Below are 14,709 nucleotides of genomic sequence, written 5' to 3'. Positions count from 1 at the left end.
TGCCGCGGAGCGGCTGGGCCCGTGAGCCATGGCCGCTGAGCCTGCGCGTCCGGAGCCTGTGCTCCGCAACGGGAGAGGCCGCAGCAGAGGGAGGCCCGCGTACCACAAAAAAAATAAAAAATAAAAAATTATTTGTTTTGGAGGTTGTGTGGTTGGAGCTTAATTTCCTAGAGACAGGGAAGGCTTTGGAGAGAGGTGTACTTTGAGGTTTGAGAGAAAGGAGAGAAAGTTCTTAGTGGATTTTAAAGAAAACTGCATAGAAAATGAAATTTAAAAAATGATTAATTTTAAGAGCCGTCCAAAAATAATAGAACACTAGCTTTCCAGCTAAAGTTATCATGGGCAAAGGAGAGCCACTTGGGAAGCCTTCCGAGGAGGTTTTCTTGTCATTGTCACACTGTCTGGGGGAAAAGCTGGGGCAGGTGGCAGACACTTGGAGGAGGTGAATGAACTCATTTTCTGTTGACTCTGGTCCCTATGCTCCCAGAGCCAAGATTCAACACAATTTTAATATTTAAAATCAAATTTGCAAAAGACTCTCAGGATAAAAAAAAATACTATTTCTTTTTCCCCATAAAAAGTACTGATGCGGTGATATCAAAACTATTTTCTGTTCATCCATTGTCAATCATGACGACCCTGGGTAACAGGCCTGTTACAAGGTTAAAGTGATTCTTCGTTTAGTTTTGTAGTAGACTGCCATAGAAGGGACTCTGTATTTTAATTTCCTACCAAAAGTGCTATGTTTTAGTTGCGATTTTATGCACTCAGAAAACTGAGATCAGAAGAATTATGTGATTCTCTCCTTTGCATCCCTCAATAATTTAATAAGTCATAAAGCAAGTGAGAAACAGAAATCAGATTTATCAACTTAAAGTTACAGTCTTATTCTTGGGGTTCCCCTGCCTTATTGTTTGTGTACTGTTTCCAGGCCGAATTATTTTGCATAGGGTACACCATCATTAAAAATGCAAACCTGAGATGTCAAACCTGCATAAATACCTTTATTTATAATTTTAGTCAGTGTAACTGATTTGACCAGGTGCCACATGGTGATTGTAGAATTAGGAGCATCCTTTTAGTGGCACTTGATTTTGTAACAGATCTAAAGACTGAGTGCGGGTGAGGTACAATGTTATACTTTAGGAGTGAATAAAATAGCAAAGGAAAAGCGAAGTCCATCTCTGCGGAAAACGGAGCTGGTGTGATTTTAATAAGTGCCACATCCCTTGAGGACTAAACAGCACCGTGTCTTAACGGGCTTTGTGTTCGGAGAACACGTCTTCTAGAGTTGTGTCTCTCCTGACACAAGTGGCTGTGAAAACGGAAGGATCCAGATGAAACTCATCAGGGCTGCGCATGTCACTGCAAAACCCTGCAGTCCCGTTGCCAAGGGTTGATGTTTCTTTTTGCTGTGTGCTCATCTTGATCCAAATTCTCTGCGTACCAGTGGTAACTAATGAAAAAATAAATGTGTCTTCATCCCCAGGAGAAATAACACCCGGAACGCTAAATAAAACACTGTCAAATCCGTAACATTGGGCCTCTTTTTACCAGCAGGCTGTAGCACCCAGAAGTCAAAACCTTAAATCAGTCATGTTAATCCTGGGGAAAAAACCAGCAGCACCCTGGTCATTTAATCCTTGTGAATCTGCTACAGTCCTCTGCATCTCCATCTTTTCAGTTCCCCATCTGGCTGACTCTTTGCTCAACCACATGCAGCTAGATTTTTTTATTACTGCTTTTATTAGTTGCATTTGCAGAAAGAGAAGAAACACTTTTCACCCCCTAAATATTCATGACTTCCCAGTGAATGAATAATTGGACTTCTTCTCCTGTATTTGGAATGCTTGAGAGTCTTGGATTTTTCTGACTGAAATGGGAGAAGTGATCCTAATTTGTGATGCAAGCAAGTTAGGGTGAGAGATGAGAATCTCACACGAATGCATTGTAGTCTCAGAATTCAGGCCTGCTATTAGCTATGGAGATTTTTTTGTGTGTGGTACGCAGGCCTCTCACTGCTGTGGCCTCTCCCGTTGCGGAGCACAGGCTCCGGACGCGCAGGCTCAGCGGCCATGGCTCACGGGCCCAGCTGCTCCACGGCATGTGGGATCCTCCCTGACCGGGGCACGAACACGTACCTGGCTGGGGAGGGCGGGTTCAGTCAGTGGTCCCTCTCCCAGAACCACAGTCCATCCATCCTGGCTTTGCCATATCAACAGGCACTCCAGCCAGTCACACTTCCCCATCAAAAATGGGAAAACTTCTCCCATAAATTGTCTGTGTGTGCTGACAAACTGGAACGTGAAGCAGTAGAATTAAGTAAATTACTGTTGAATTATTTAAGCTTCTCAGATGAGGATAAGAGAGAAGGTGGATTCTTATGGGGATAAGAGAGAAGGTGCTGGATTTAGATGAGGGAGGCAAAGCTTGAAGGGAGGGAACCAGCCCTGCCGTATTAACATAAGAAAAGGATGCTTTGAGTAAGTCAATTTCTCTGGGAAAACCAATGATGTTACTAGACTCTCGGCCTGTGGTGCTCAGGACAGCGTGGCCTGACAATGAGCCTTGGCTTTGCCAGGCAGGGGCTAAGAGCACACACCGCAGATGCCCACCTAGCCACACCAGCATTCTTTACTTCCCCTGAGATTGTGGAATGAGTTGGGAGCCCGCTTTTTCTCTCCAAGCAGAACTGATGTTCATGCAATAGGACGGTGAAGGCAGAAATCCAATTACTGAGCTACTTAGCACCTTTGAGTGGTAAGCACCAAATTTACAGGAGGAAAGCACTGGAGATAAGCTCAAAATACCCAGTATGGTTGACAGTTGGCCTTAGAGAGTCTGGTGGCGAGCCAGAGGCCCTGGGGCACGCAGGCAGCATAGCTTAGTTACCGCTGATCAGAATTTAGCGCTCTGCATCCAAAGCCTGTTGCAAAGATAGCCTTCCAGTTAACATAGTTTTAGAAGGTGTTTTAATTCCGGAAGGAGTTTGGTAAATGACTTTCTTTTGGCTCAGTCCCACTTTAAGAATTGTTTATTCTGCTGCTGAAAATTCCATTTGTCCTAGGTCTTAAGGTGAAATTAAAATTCCATTTAGGGACTAACTATGCCGACATGGGATTCCAGCCTTCATTAGAAAGAATTTTGTTGCTTGCTTTATTTTCTGCCACCCTGGGCTCTTTTATTTTCAAAGCCGATCTGAGGGTATTTGCATGGAAACTGAAGCAGTAATAGAACATTGTGCTGGGGTTAATGGCTTTTTTGAGCTGTAACAGAATATTCCTTCTTTCCAACCCATCTGTAGAGTCTGTTTTACAAAACTCAAATAGGATCCTGCCTAGATGGTTCTCAAATATCTGAGACATAGGAGGAAATGAGAATACTTTTTTTTTTCTGAAGACAAACTTTCTTATTTATTTAAAATACAGATGCATCTAAGCATCTTTTTAATCTGCTCTGATTCCCAAGAGACAAGTTCACGATTTCTTAAGCACCAAAAAGTGCTCTTCATTTAGTTAATCACACGCAGTATGTCAACAATCACATTGAAATGTTATCTAGAAGCAGTCTCCTTTTTTCTTAGCAGGTATTGTCAGAGAAAAACACTTCAGAAGCAGTATTATCTTTGACTGTTCATTTATTTTGTCAACAAATGGATTGACTGCTGCGTGCCAGATGTCCGCAAAATGGTACCTCACGGTCCTTAGGGTCTGATGTAAGAGGCAGATGTAATCAAATTATCATGTGAGAAATGGAATATTGCTGAGTATTTGGATCTACTTTTCAAATTAATAAATGCAATATTCTTTAAAAAAAAAAAAAGGAAATGGAATATTTCCTGCCATGTCAGTAAACAAAGGATGTCACAGCCATCAGCAATTGATGGTGAGCTGGTGAGCCCTGAGGGAACCCAGGAAGGAAAAGAATACCTGCCATCTAGCAGCCATCAGACTGCAGCCTCTCCCTACAGTGAGCCCTGAGGAAACTCAGGATGTGAAAACACAGGATACTGGCCTGAGATAGCTGAGGTGCATATCAAAGGAATGATTTCAGTGAGCCCAGACTCTAGCATCTGCCCATACACAGAAAAGTGCTAAATTCCTTAACTTGAGATATCTGGTTTTCTTTAATTAACAGTAATCTTTTGACGTTCAGACTAGCTGCCCTTTGTTGCAAAACTTCTATATATCCTGGCTCCCCCGCTCACCTCCTCGGAGCAGTTCTCTCAGGGTTACTTGAGATGCTGCCTCCCCGGCTTGAATTCCTAGGAGTTCCCCCCAAATAAAACATAACTTTCAACTTTTAGGTTGTGAATATTTTTTTTTTTTAGTTGACACACACAAAGATGTGTATGATGTAGAGTGAAGGCTCCAGAGGCAGCCCACCTGGGTCCAGATCTCGGCTAGACCGCTCACGAGCTCTGTGACTTTGGACATTTAATCCACGGTGCCTCAGGTTCTTGCTCTGTGAGAACAGGTATATTAATAGCACCTAAGAAGGTGGTTGTGAAGATATAATGAGTTAATACATGAAAAGTGCTTACATGAGTAAGTGCTACATAAATGTTAACGGTCAGCTTTAGTAGTAATATTAACTGTGACACGTGCTCCAAAGGAGAGCTATGGAAGTGCACACAACACGTGAATCTCACCCAGAGCAGGTGCCAGGAAGGCTTCCCTGAGAAGGTGCTACTTAACTGGACGGGAAGGATTAGAGGAGTCAACGAGGAAAAGTGGGTGGAGCTGGAAAGGAAGTCCTCCAAACAGAGGACACAACAGGTGTAAAGGATGCAGGGGAGGGAGGGAGGGAGGGAGGGAGGGAGAAGGAGGTCAGGGCGTGTTGAAGGTGCGGAAAAAGAAGGCCAGGGTGGTTGGAGCACAGAAAGCAAAGGGCAAGAGGGATGGCAAAGGCAGGGGCCAGGCATGGTAAAGATAGGACCCTCATTATGTTCAAACTTGTATGCTTTAGCCATATGGATTTGCCATTTTTGCAGGTCATAAACAGTTGAATATCATCAACTTCATGTGGTTGACGTCAGTTTCACATTTCATCCTTCCAAGGATGACGAGACCACCACTCAATGAAATAAGTCAAAGCTGGTCCGGCACAGTCCCTCCAAGCAGAGCAGACTGTTGCACTTAGAAAGGGTTTTCGGGACATGTGAAGGTCAAGGGCCGGTGAACTTTAGAGACATAAGTGGGCTGATACCCTCTGTAGGGCAGTCACCTGGGGAGTGACTGTTGACCCCTGAGAGGTCTGGACTGAGTCTGTCCCTCACCAGCTGACTTTCAGAAGCAAGGGGCCACCATGGGCTGGCTGGCTTGCTTACCAAAGCTGTAAGTTGAGGTGGGTTGTCATAACTGAAAAGGTTTTAAACTGGTTCTGGCGGCCACTGGTTACCATGGCTACAGACAATCCACCTTTTCCTAAGCTTGTGAGAGCTGTTTTTATTCTTGTGGTTCAACCTAAGAAAGGTCTATAAGAATGGGCCCAACTCTCGAAAGCAAGTAGTGGAGACATAGACTACTAACCACGAATTTTCTGGAATCAATTTGAAAAGAGAGATAGCTATGTGTGCACTGCTCTGACTTTCTGAAGGTGAGTGACAGTCTGTTGGCAGTTCAAATGCTTGCTTTTATTTTGTGGACCGGGTGCTCAAAACTGATAAGGATGAAGGCCAATCTCCCATATCCTAAGTGCTCGTTATCTCTTCCCTCTATGTGTTTTCTGTATTTTTCCCTCCCTTCCAACCCCTCCTTCTTCCGACAGCCTTGTCAAAGTGGAGCAAACACCCTAACGTGTGAGCTCCACCTCCCCTGCATTTCCCACTCACACAGCTGATTCTGCGAGCCAACTCTCCTTTGGAGGGGTCTAATCAGGACCTCTTACCCTTTTGTGGCCCCCTTCTAGTACAAGGCGCATGGATAATTCCAACACAAGACTGGTGGTCCAGATTGAAAAGGATCCAGGTAAGAGGATATCTTCCTTCTCTCTTTTTATTTATTTATTTTGTTGTGTAGATGGATTCCTTCAATCCAAAAAGGGGAATTAAGTACTCACTATTTTTTGATCATTGTGGAGACAATGCATGTCTTGGTAAATATGCTGACGGTAAAAATAAAACTGTGCAAATAGAACTGATCAAGTATCCTGATTTGGTTTAGAAATGCATTCCTCCATTATTTAGAAATGATTAGATATCTTTTCAGTATTGAATGACCCTGTTAAGACATTTTAGTTTGTGTATGCTAAACGTCGACTATAGACAATAAACCTTGGTATTAGTCTTATGGCAAAATTTTTTTTGAAAAATGTCAGTGTTTTGATGTCCTTAAAGGCAAGCAGTTCCAGGATCCAGGATCCAGAAGTCTTCAGAAACTTTGTACCACATTAAGCTATGGAAAGATTTACCTGCCAGAAAATTACTTTTTTCTTCCTGTAATCTATTTCACTTTTAACCATCCGACCTCTTTTTTCCTCATTATCAGTATGCAAATTTCAACTATTCTGTATTTTTATCCACCTCACTCTCTCTCTCCCTTGGGCCAAAAATGTTGTCTAGGAAGAATTGTATCATGCTTATTAGCTATGTTTGAATTGCATATACATGATTAATTTGAAATCATAATTTGGAACTTGAAAACACCTGAAGAGACAGGTTTATTTTTTGTTTAACTTTACATCAGTCCAACTTTAAGGGGCCATGGGTTGGGGTATAAGTATCTTTCATGTGGATCCGTGGGACTTTGTAACTTTGCAGGGCCACTGATATTAGGCATATGGACAGTTTCATAAGTGCATTGCACCTTTAGTTCATAATTTTGTCTGATTTTAACCTAATTATACAGATGCGTGGTCAGTGTGTTCTAAGCTCTCCCCTTTTAGTGGTTTAAATTCTTTTGTTTTATTCGAACGTCAAACAGTTTGAACAATTAAGCAAAAGTTAATTCTCTCATTCAGGCCTTTCCTTTAAAAGTGCTAGAGACTCAAAGTAATCTCTAATTAGTGTCTCAGGATGCATGCTGGTTCATCATAGAAAATGAATATCATGGCAGGTCAGGAAGCCTTCATCTGCATAGAAAGTTAAGCATACTGATACTTTATTAGACAACATGACATGACTCAGTCCATAGGACAGTTCATTTCTTTCCATTAATCATGATTAGGTTATAAATGCACTAATTTCAATTCAGCTTTTAACTGGCATGAATGCCTAGCAATGATATCCATAGTTTGATAGTGTTATTTTGTAGGTTTCTTAGCGGTGGATCAGTGCTCTTCCTTATGTGGATGCACTTGGGGCCACTCTGCACCTTCCTGCACCTCCATTCATGCTCTGGTTCCCAAGGGTACAGAGCAGGGAAACTCCGTTCAGATCTCTAGGCTTTATCCCGAACTTCCCTGAATCTCTGTGTCTACTCCAATAGCTGGAAGGGGTCCTTGAGCTTTGCTTTAGGCCTTTTCTCTTTGGGGCAACTCTATGCTTCTCTGACTTTCCAGAGCCAGAATTCACTCCCCAAAGAAAAGATGCTCTTAAAATAAAAGCACTGATGGCAAACTTTCCTCCTAGCCCCTCCCAGTACTTCTAACACCCCCAAGACCACAGACCAGGAGGACTTCCCAGTTTACCCATTCTTCTCAGAAAAGGTTCTGTCCTTCATCGTGAGAGATCTGACATAGGAAGTAAAAGGAGTTTGGGCCCAGCAAGGAGATGACAAGAAATGCACTGCAAAGCCCCAGTTTCACACCCCTGAAACACACTAGCCTTCCACTGGGAAGCAGGGCAATCCATCACTCCATCTCCTTTGCTGTATCCTTCCTCCTTCTTGGGGTCCCGATCCACCTGATCCGAATGGCTAAGGTTAAACAAACAAGCAACAGTTGACAATACCAAGTCCTGGCAAGGATGCAGAACAGCTAGAATTCTCAGTCCCAGTGACGGGGCTGCAAAACAGTCCAGCCACTTTGGAGAACAGCAGTGCCACTCCTAGGGGTTGACTCAAGCGAAGTGAAAAGTGTTCACATAAACTTCTGTTCATGAGTCTTGTGAGTGGCTTTACGCATCATCACCAACACTGGAAACAACCCAGAGGCCCTTGAGCTGTTGGATGGATAAGCAAACTGTAGTAGCTGCGTACGAAAGAAACAGAGCAGACTGCTGCTGTATACCACAGTACGGATGAGACACAAATGCATCGTTCTAAGTGGTGGCTACGTGACTAGAAGCATATGTTAAGGCTCATAGGATTGGACACTAAAAGGGGTGAATTTTACTCTCTATAAGTTATTCCTCAATAAGTCTGAGTTTGCTATACATATATAACTTAAAAACAATAAATTGCCTCAATATATAATAATTTATATCTATGTATATAATATATAAAATATAGGTTTGTATATAATATATATAGATTTGTATATAATATATATAGATTTGTATATAATATATACTACTAGTAATGGTTATGAATATTGTTGAATGTATGTATATATGTACTGTTTATTTTCTGTATATAATATGTAATATATAATACTAGCAATAATTATTTATATTGTAGAATATTTGTATGTATGTATGTATATATGTGTGTGTGTGTATACATACACACACAGTTTATTATCTGTAAATTATATCTCAATGAAACCCTGGGGTCACTCGATGGGAATGTTCTCAGGGGCAAAATTTCTCTTAATGAAGCTGTATCATCTATGGTGTTATCTATTTTTCAACAGATAGTTAGTGATTCTCTACTACATGTTAGGAATTCTGCCAGTATTGGGATACAAAAATAAGCATATTCAGTCTTCCTTCACTGTTGGGTGCATTGGAGAAATCGAATGTTAATCAAATAACCATACATACATATATACACAAAAAAACCAGAAGTCAAATTCCAACTGTGACAAGTGCTTCAAAGCAGAGGGCCACAGTCCTGACAGCCTGAAACAGGGGACTTGGCCTGGCGAGGTGGTCAGGGAAGGCTTCCCTGAGGTGGCCGTCCAGTGGAAGTCTGAAGAATCGTAGCGGTAATAAGCCAGAGAGGAATGGAAGGAAAACCCAGGCAGAAAGATCAGCCTCTGCAAAGGCCTGGGGTGGGCAGGGCCCTGTGAGTCACTCACCTGAGAGAAGTTCTGTGTTGCTGAGCGTGAAGGATGAGGAAGGGGTTAGTGGGAGGTGAGGACGGAGAGTGAAGTGGGGAGCAGACCACACGGCGCCCCTGGTGTGACCATACGCTCTGGGTTGATCAGGGCTGTCCTAGCTTATTCCTATGAAGGGTAACTTATGGGACCCTATTACAGGCGATGTTATAAAGTCGTCTCTATCTTAAGAGCCCTGAGAAACCACTTTGAATCATGGGCTGGGGCGTCCTGGATGGCACCTTCCGTTTTCAGTCTGGAAAGCTTGTTCTGGCTGTGAGGTAGAGAATTGAGCGAGCAGGTCCCAGTGAAGATGCATAGGTGAGTCACATGACCACTGTGATCATCTACTTGAGAAATCATGGAGCTTGGAATAGGGTAGGGGTAATGGGAATGGAGAAAAGTAGGAAGATGCAAAAAAATACTTGAAGAAAGTAAAATTGAGAGGCTTGGGTGGGAAGGAATGGGAAGAAAGCTCCCTAGGCTGTGGCCGACTGGATGGTGGTGCCGTTGGCTGAGGTGGAGAGCGGAGGTGGGGACCTGACCTGAACCATCGTGGGGGGAAGCATCTGAAACATACAAGAGATGTTAGGTCCATGAGGAACTAGACGGGTCGAGAGCCCAGGCCAGAGATCTCAGCTGGAGGTAGGAATTTGTCAGGTGTCTCATTTAGACAGGAACTCAATCCATTTGTGCAGATGACGTTGACCAGAAAGAGTATAGCGGGAGGAAATAGGAGGGTGTCACCACCCTGACGGGAGAAGTGTCTGAAGATCTGATTCACCCCTAATCAAGTGACAGCTCCCTGTCTCCCAGGTCAAGCACATTGGAGTCGGACTCACTGGGCATATTATTTCTTGTCCTGTCTTCAGGGAACGACGGCAACAACCTCAATTCCATCTTTTACGAACACTTGACAAGGGCCCTCCAGGAGTCCCTCTGTGGAGACCTCGCCCTTGGCCGATGGGGTAACTACAGCTCTGGCGATTGCTTTATATTGGCTTCAGATTACCTCAATGCTTTCGTTCACCTGATTGAAATTGGCAATGGTCTTGTCACCTTTCAACTTCGGGGACTGGAATTCCGAGGTAAGAATCTCTTTATTGTCGAAGTTGTCAGGAAGTCAGTCATTTGAGTTAATTATCATGCGAAGCTTTAATAAGAAGTCACCCTTAAAAAGGAAGAATGGAATGCCTGTCCTACAGAATGAGAATTAGGGAACTTGCTACAATCACTTTGTTCCATGTATTTGGATATAACTAAACCCCAGTCATCTGAGGTAATAATAAGGTGAAACGTCTGGTGTAAACCTTCAGAGTAGCAAGTCAGGGTTTTGGTTTCATTCCTTCTGGGAAAAACTCAGAAGCAATAAGAGGGTGTGGACCATATGGAACCTGGTTCCTCGGGTTACGAGTGCCGTGGTCTATTGTGGGTGAGTCATTTAGTGTCTCTTAGCTATTTTTTTTTTAATCATCTGTAAAATGATAATAATAAGAAGAATGGCTGCCTCATAAAGTCGTTGTGTGATTTAAATGAGATCACGTACGTGCAGGCACTACATGAATGCTTACTGCCCTGTGGTGACTGAGTTGGCCTGAATCTTGGAAGTGTGACTCTGGTTTTTCCATGAATCAGACGCTGCAGTTGTGTCGTGATCACGCAGGGATCTGCATCACAGATGTACTCATGGGCCCGTCTCCTGGGCTCTTTGTTTATCCTTGATTCATACACGCCTTTCTCCAATACAACCCTCCCTCTGTGTCAGGCAATGTTCTAATGCTGGGGATGCAGTGGGCACGTGACCTTGAGTGTTACCCTCATGACGTGGAAAATAAACAAGTAGACAAATGAGCAAAGCAGTCACAGCTTGCAGAAAAGGGATAAGGAGGTGAATAAGGGTCTGTGACCGAAATCACTGCAGAGGGTGAGGAAGTGGTACATGAGATGGGATCGTCAGGGAAGGATCCTGAGGAGAACAGGAAGAAGAATGTTCTAGGCCCAGAACTGGGAAGTGCTGAATGTCTGAGTCGGGAGCAACCGGGGAGGAATGACCTGACCAGAGAGGGTGGGAGGCTGGGTCATGGGGGCCTCCTGGCCAGGGGGAAGGGCTGCATTTCTTTTCTGTGCACAGTGGGGAGCCATGGAGGGTTCTGGAAAGGGGGATGACTGACCTAGTTTTCACTTGAAGAGCTCGTTCTGGTAGCCGTGCGGAGAGGGTGCCAGAGGGGACGAAAGCAAAAAAGGGGGGACCACTTAGGAGTGTCCTGTAGTCACCGCAGCAGGAGAAGATGCTGGAGGCACAGACGTGCTAGGAGGCTTGGAGGTGGACGGGCCCGCGTGCTGGGGTGAGGGAAGGTGGAGTGCTCAGCCTGCTGCCCGCTTTCTAGGTTGAGTGCCTGGTGGACAGAGGTGCGTTTACTGAAGCTGGGAAGCCTGGATGAGGGGCAACACTTTTGCATTTGAGGACGCGATCAAGAGCTCCATTTTAGGGCATCCCTGGTGGCGCAGTGGTTGAGAGTCCGCCTGCCGATGCAGGGGACGCGGGTTCGTGCCCCGGTCCGGGAAGATCCCACATACCGCGGAGCGGCCGGGCACGTGAGCCATGGCCGCTGAGCCTGCGCGTCCGGAGCCTGTGCTCCGCAGAGGGAGAGGCCACAGCAGTGAGAGGCCCGCGTACCGCAAAAAAAAAGAGCTCCATTTTGGATACTTTCAAATGCCCTTGATTCATCCAAGTGAATATGTCAGGTAGCTAGGTGGACATGTGAGTCTAATATTCACTTGGGAGACATTTATTCAGCACTACTCGTATGTCAAGCACTGGCTTAGGTGCTTCCAGTACAGAAGTGAAGGCCCCGCCTTAAGGAGCTTGGAGCCTCGTCGCAAGGCAGACACGCAATGGGCAATTACTGCTCAGAGGGGTGAGTGTTACGGTGGCACTGTACATGGGATGCTTGGGGTCCAGAGCAGGGGCACTGGAATCAGAGTGGAGTCTGGTCAGCTCGACAGAGGAGGGGCTGCAGTTGAAAGAGAGAGGAGGGAACCGCTGGTGTGATGACAAAGAGGCACGAAGGAGCCAGATGTGGTTTCCAGGTGGTTTGGGAAGAAGGGGTCACAGAAAATGCCAGAAAGGTAAACAGGAGTCAGGTCATGGCCATCCAGAACCTCACAGTGACAAAAGGACACCTTTCACCCAAGAACAAATGGCCATTACTTCACTTTTTAAAAACTGTTACCTAAAGAAGATTCTTGTGCATCCTTAGAAATTCTAGGAATCTAATTTAGGGAGCTTATTTTGGAAAAGGTTTCTGGGCCGAGGAAGTCATGATCAGATTGTACAGAAAAGAGAGGCAATGTTTCCCTGGCATTTTGCACAAATGCCAGAAAATGCCACGGAAGGTGGTGGAAATTAAGTGTCTCTGGTGCAATAATGCAATAGAATTGCCTATTTTGAGAGCTTTCCGTTTCTCCCGGAATTCAAAGGAAGAACTTTTAGGGTTCGCTGAGTTAAATCTGAGTTATTGTTATAGCACAAGTTCTATGTGGCTCACAGCTTTTTTCGCAAGTTAACCCATCTTTGAATCGAAGGGGCTCAAAGTTAATTAGATTCTAGAAGTCTGCAGTATGTTGTCTGACAGCTCCTCATCACCAACAGGGGTTCTTTTTAAAAAAAATTTTTAATTGACATATAGTTGATTTACAATGTTATGCTAATTTCTGCTGTACAGTAAAATGACTCAGTAATACACATATATATTCTTTTTTATATTCTTTTCCATTATGGTTTATCCCAGGATATTGAATATAATTCCCTGTGCTCTACAGTAGCACCTTGTTGTTTATCCATCCTATACATAATAGTTTGCATCTGCTAACCCCAAACTCCCAATCCATCCCTCCCCCATCCCCCTCCCCCTTGGCAACCACAAGTCTGTTCTGTATGTCTGTGAGTCTGTTTCTGTTTGATAGGTAAGTTCACTTGTGCCATATTTTAGATTCCACATATAAGTGATATCATATGGTACTTGTCTTTCTCTGTCTGACTTACTTCACTTAGTATGATAACCTCTAGTTGCATCCATGTCACTGCAAAAGGCATTATTTCATTCTTTTTTATGGCTGAGTAGTATTCCACTGTATATATGTACCACATCTTCTTTATCCATTCATCTGTCGATGGACATTTAGGTTGTTTCCATGTCTTGGCTGTTGTGAATAGTGCTGCTGTGAACATTGGGGTGCTTAAATATTTTTGAATTATAGTTTTGTCCAGATACATGCCCAGGAGTGGGATTGCTGGATCATACGGTAGCTCTACTTTTAGTTTTTTAAGGAACCTCCATACAGTTTTCCATAGTGGCTGTATTCCCACCAGTAGAGTAGGGGATTTTAATCTACCACAGTGAATGTTTTGGTCTCACCTCATACGAATTGTTTTCTTTTCTGGCTTAACCATTCATGTCGAGGGCTGGCCACCAGCCCTAGCCGCTTGGTGCTGCTCAGCCTCCAATGGGCGGGATGAGACATCTTCACAGCTAGGTGGTCTCCGGGCTTCAAAGGGGGGAACACAAACACTGCAAGGCCTCTTATGGCCCAGCCTCCAGGACAGGCACCAAGTCACCCCTACCATCTTTCATCGACCCCAGCCAATCCCAAATACAGCTGAGATTCAGGTGGTAGGAAAGGGGCCCTGTCACACTGCATGAGTCACTGGGGGCCAATCTTGTAACAACATACCAGACTCCAGAAGCGTCACTGGGTGAAATATGGAAGGAAGCTGGGGACCAACATAGATGTGCTGGCACAAGACAGAGGAGTGATCGTGTAGAGTGATTGTCCCAGGAATGATGTCTCGAGAAAAAGAGCCAGCTAGCTGCCCCGGTGCCCCTCACTCTTGTACAGGACCTTTTCCTTGACCTAGTTCTGCTGGAGTTGGGAACACAGGGCTATTGAGAGGTCATATACCTTGACGAAATCTACATTATGCTTTTGTTGTAGGAAGAAACCAGTTGACCTAAAAAGCCCGTTCTGTTTTCTATCTCTTTGTACCATCCAGTACCGTATTCCCAGGGAAGGTCTTATTTTCTTTTTCCTCTTTGGGTATTTCTGCAAGATATATTTTTAGGACTTCACTTTTCTTTCCATTTTCCCATTTTCCCAAATAGCAAGCTTTATTTTGGTCACATTTTCAGCTCCTTCAGCACAGCCTGGGGCAGTCAAAGTACAGCTGCGGTAGCCCTCTCTCCTGAAGCGCACCCGAGCCGCCAGTGAGCAGAGGAGCTGCTCCCAGCGCAAGGCAGCTCTGACTCAGGAAGTGAACAGTACACCCTAGAGGGAGCCTCCACAAGGCCAGGGAGCAAGAAGGTCCATCTGTCTTTCTCTCACTGAAAGGGATGCATTTGTATCCATAGGAAGTTTTAGTTGCAAATGACAGAAATCATCTCTGGCTAACTGAAGCAGGAGAAGGGTTTATTGGAAGCTATTACACAGGGCACAGACTTGCTGAGATGGCTGGGGAAGCAGGCTTGGTGGCTATCACACGAGAGCCTGAAATCACACGGCAGCGCTGAGCCT

General features: G+C 44.5%; 1 protein-coding gene across 1 annotated transcript in view; it reads left to right on the top strand.

The window, feature by feature from the left end:
• The window catches only part of PCNX2 (pecanex 2), a 302,561-nt gene that overhangs the window by 259,482 nt on the left and 28,370 nt on the right, over positions 1-14,709 (top strand). The window contains 2 exon segments of the mRNA XM_055081202.1: positions 5,911-5,969; positions 10,011-10,226. Of these exon segments, the coding sequence (XP_054937177.1) occupies positions 5,911-5,969; positions 10,011-10,226 (275 nt within the window).

The sequence above is a fragment of the Physeter macrocephalus genome, chromosome 20 (assembly GCF_002837175.3).
Source record: "Physeter macrocephalus isolate SW-GA chromosome 20, ASM283717v5, whole genome shotgun sequence".
Lineage (NCBI taxonomy): Eukaryota > Metazoa > Chordata > Mammalia > Artiodactyla > Physeteridae > Physeter > Physeter macrocephalus.
This window is presented reverse-complemented; position numbering and strand designations above follow the sequence as displayed.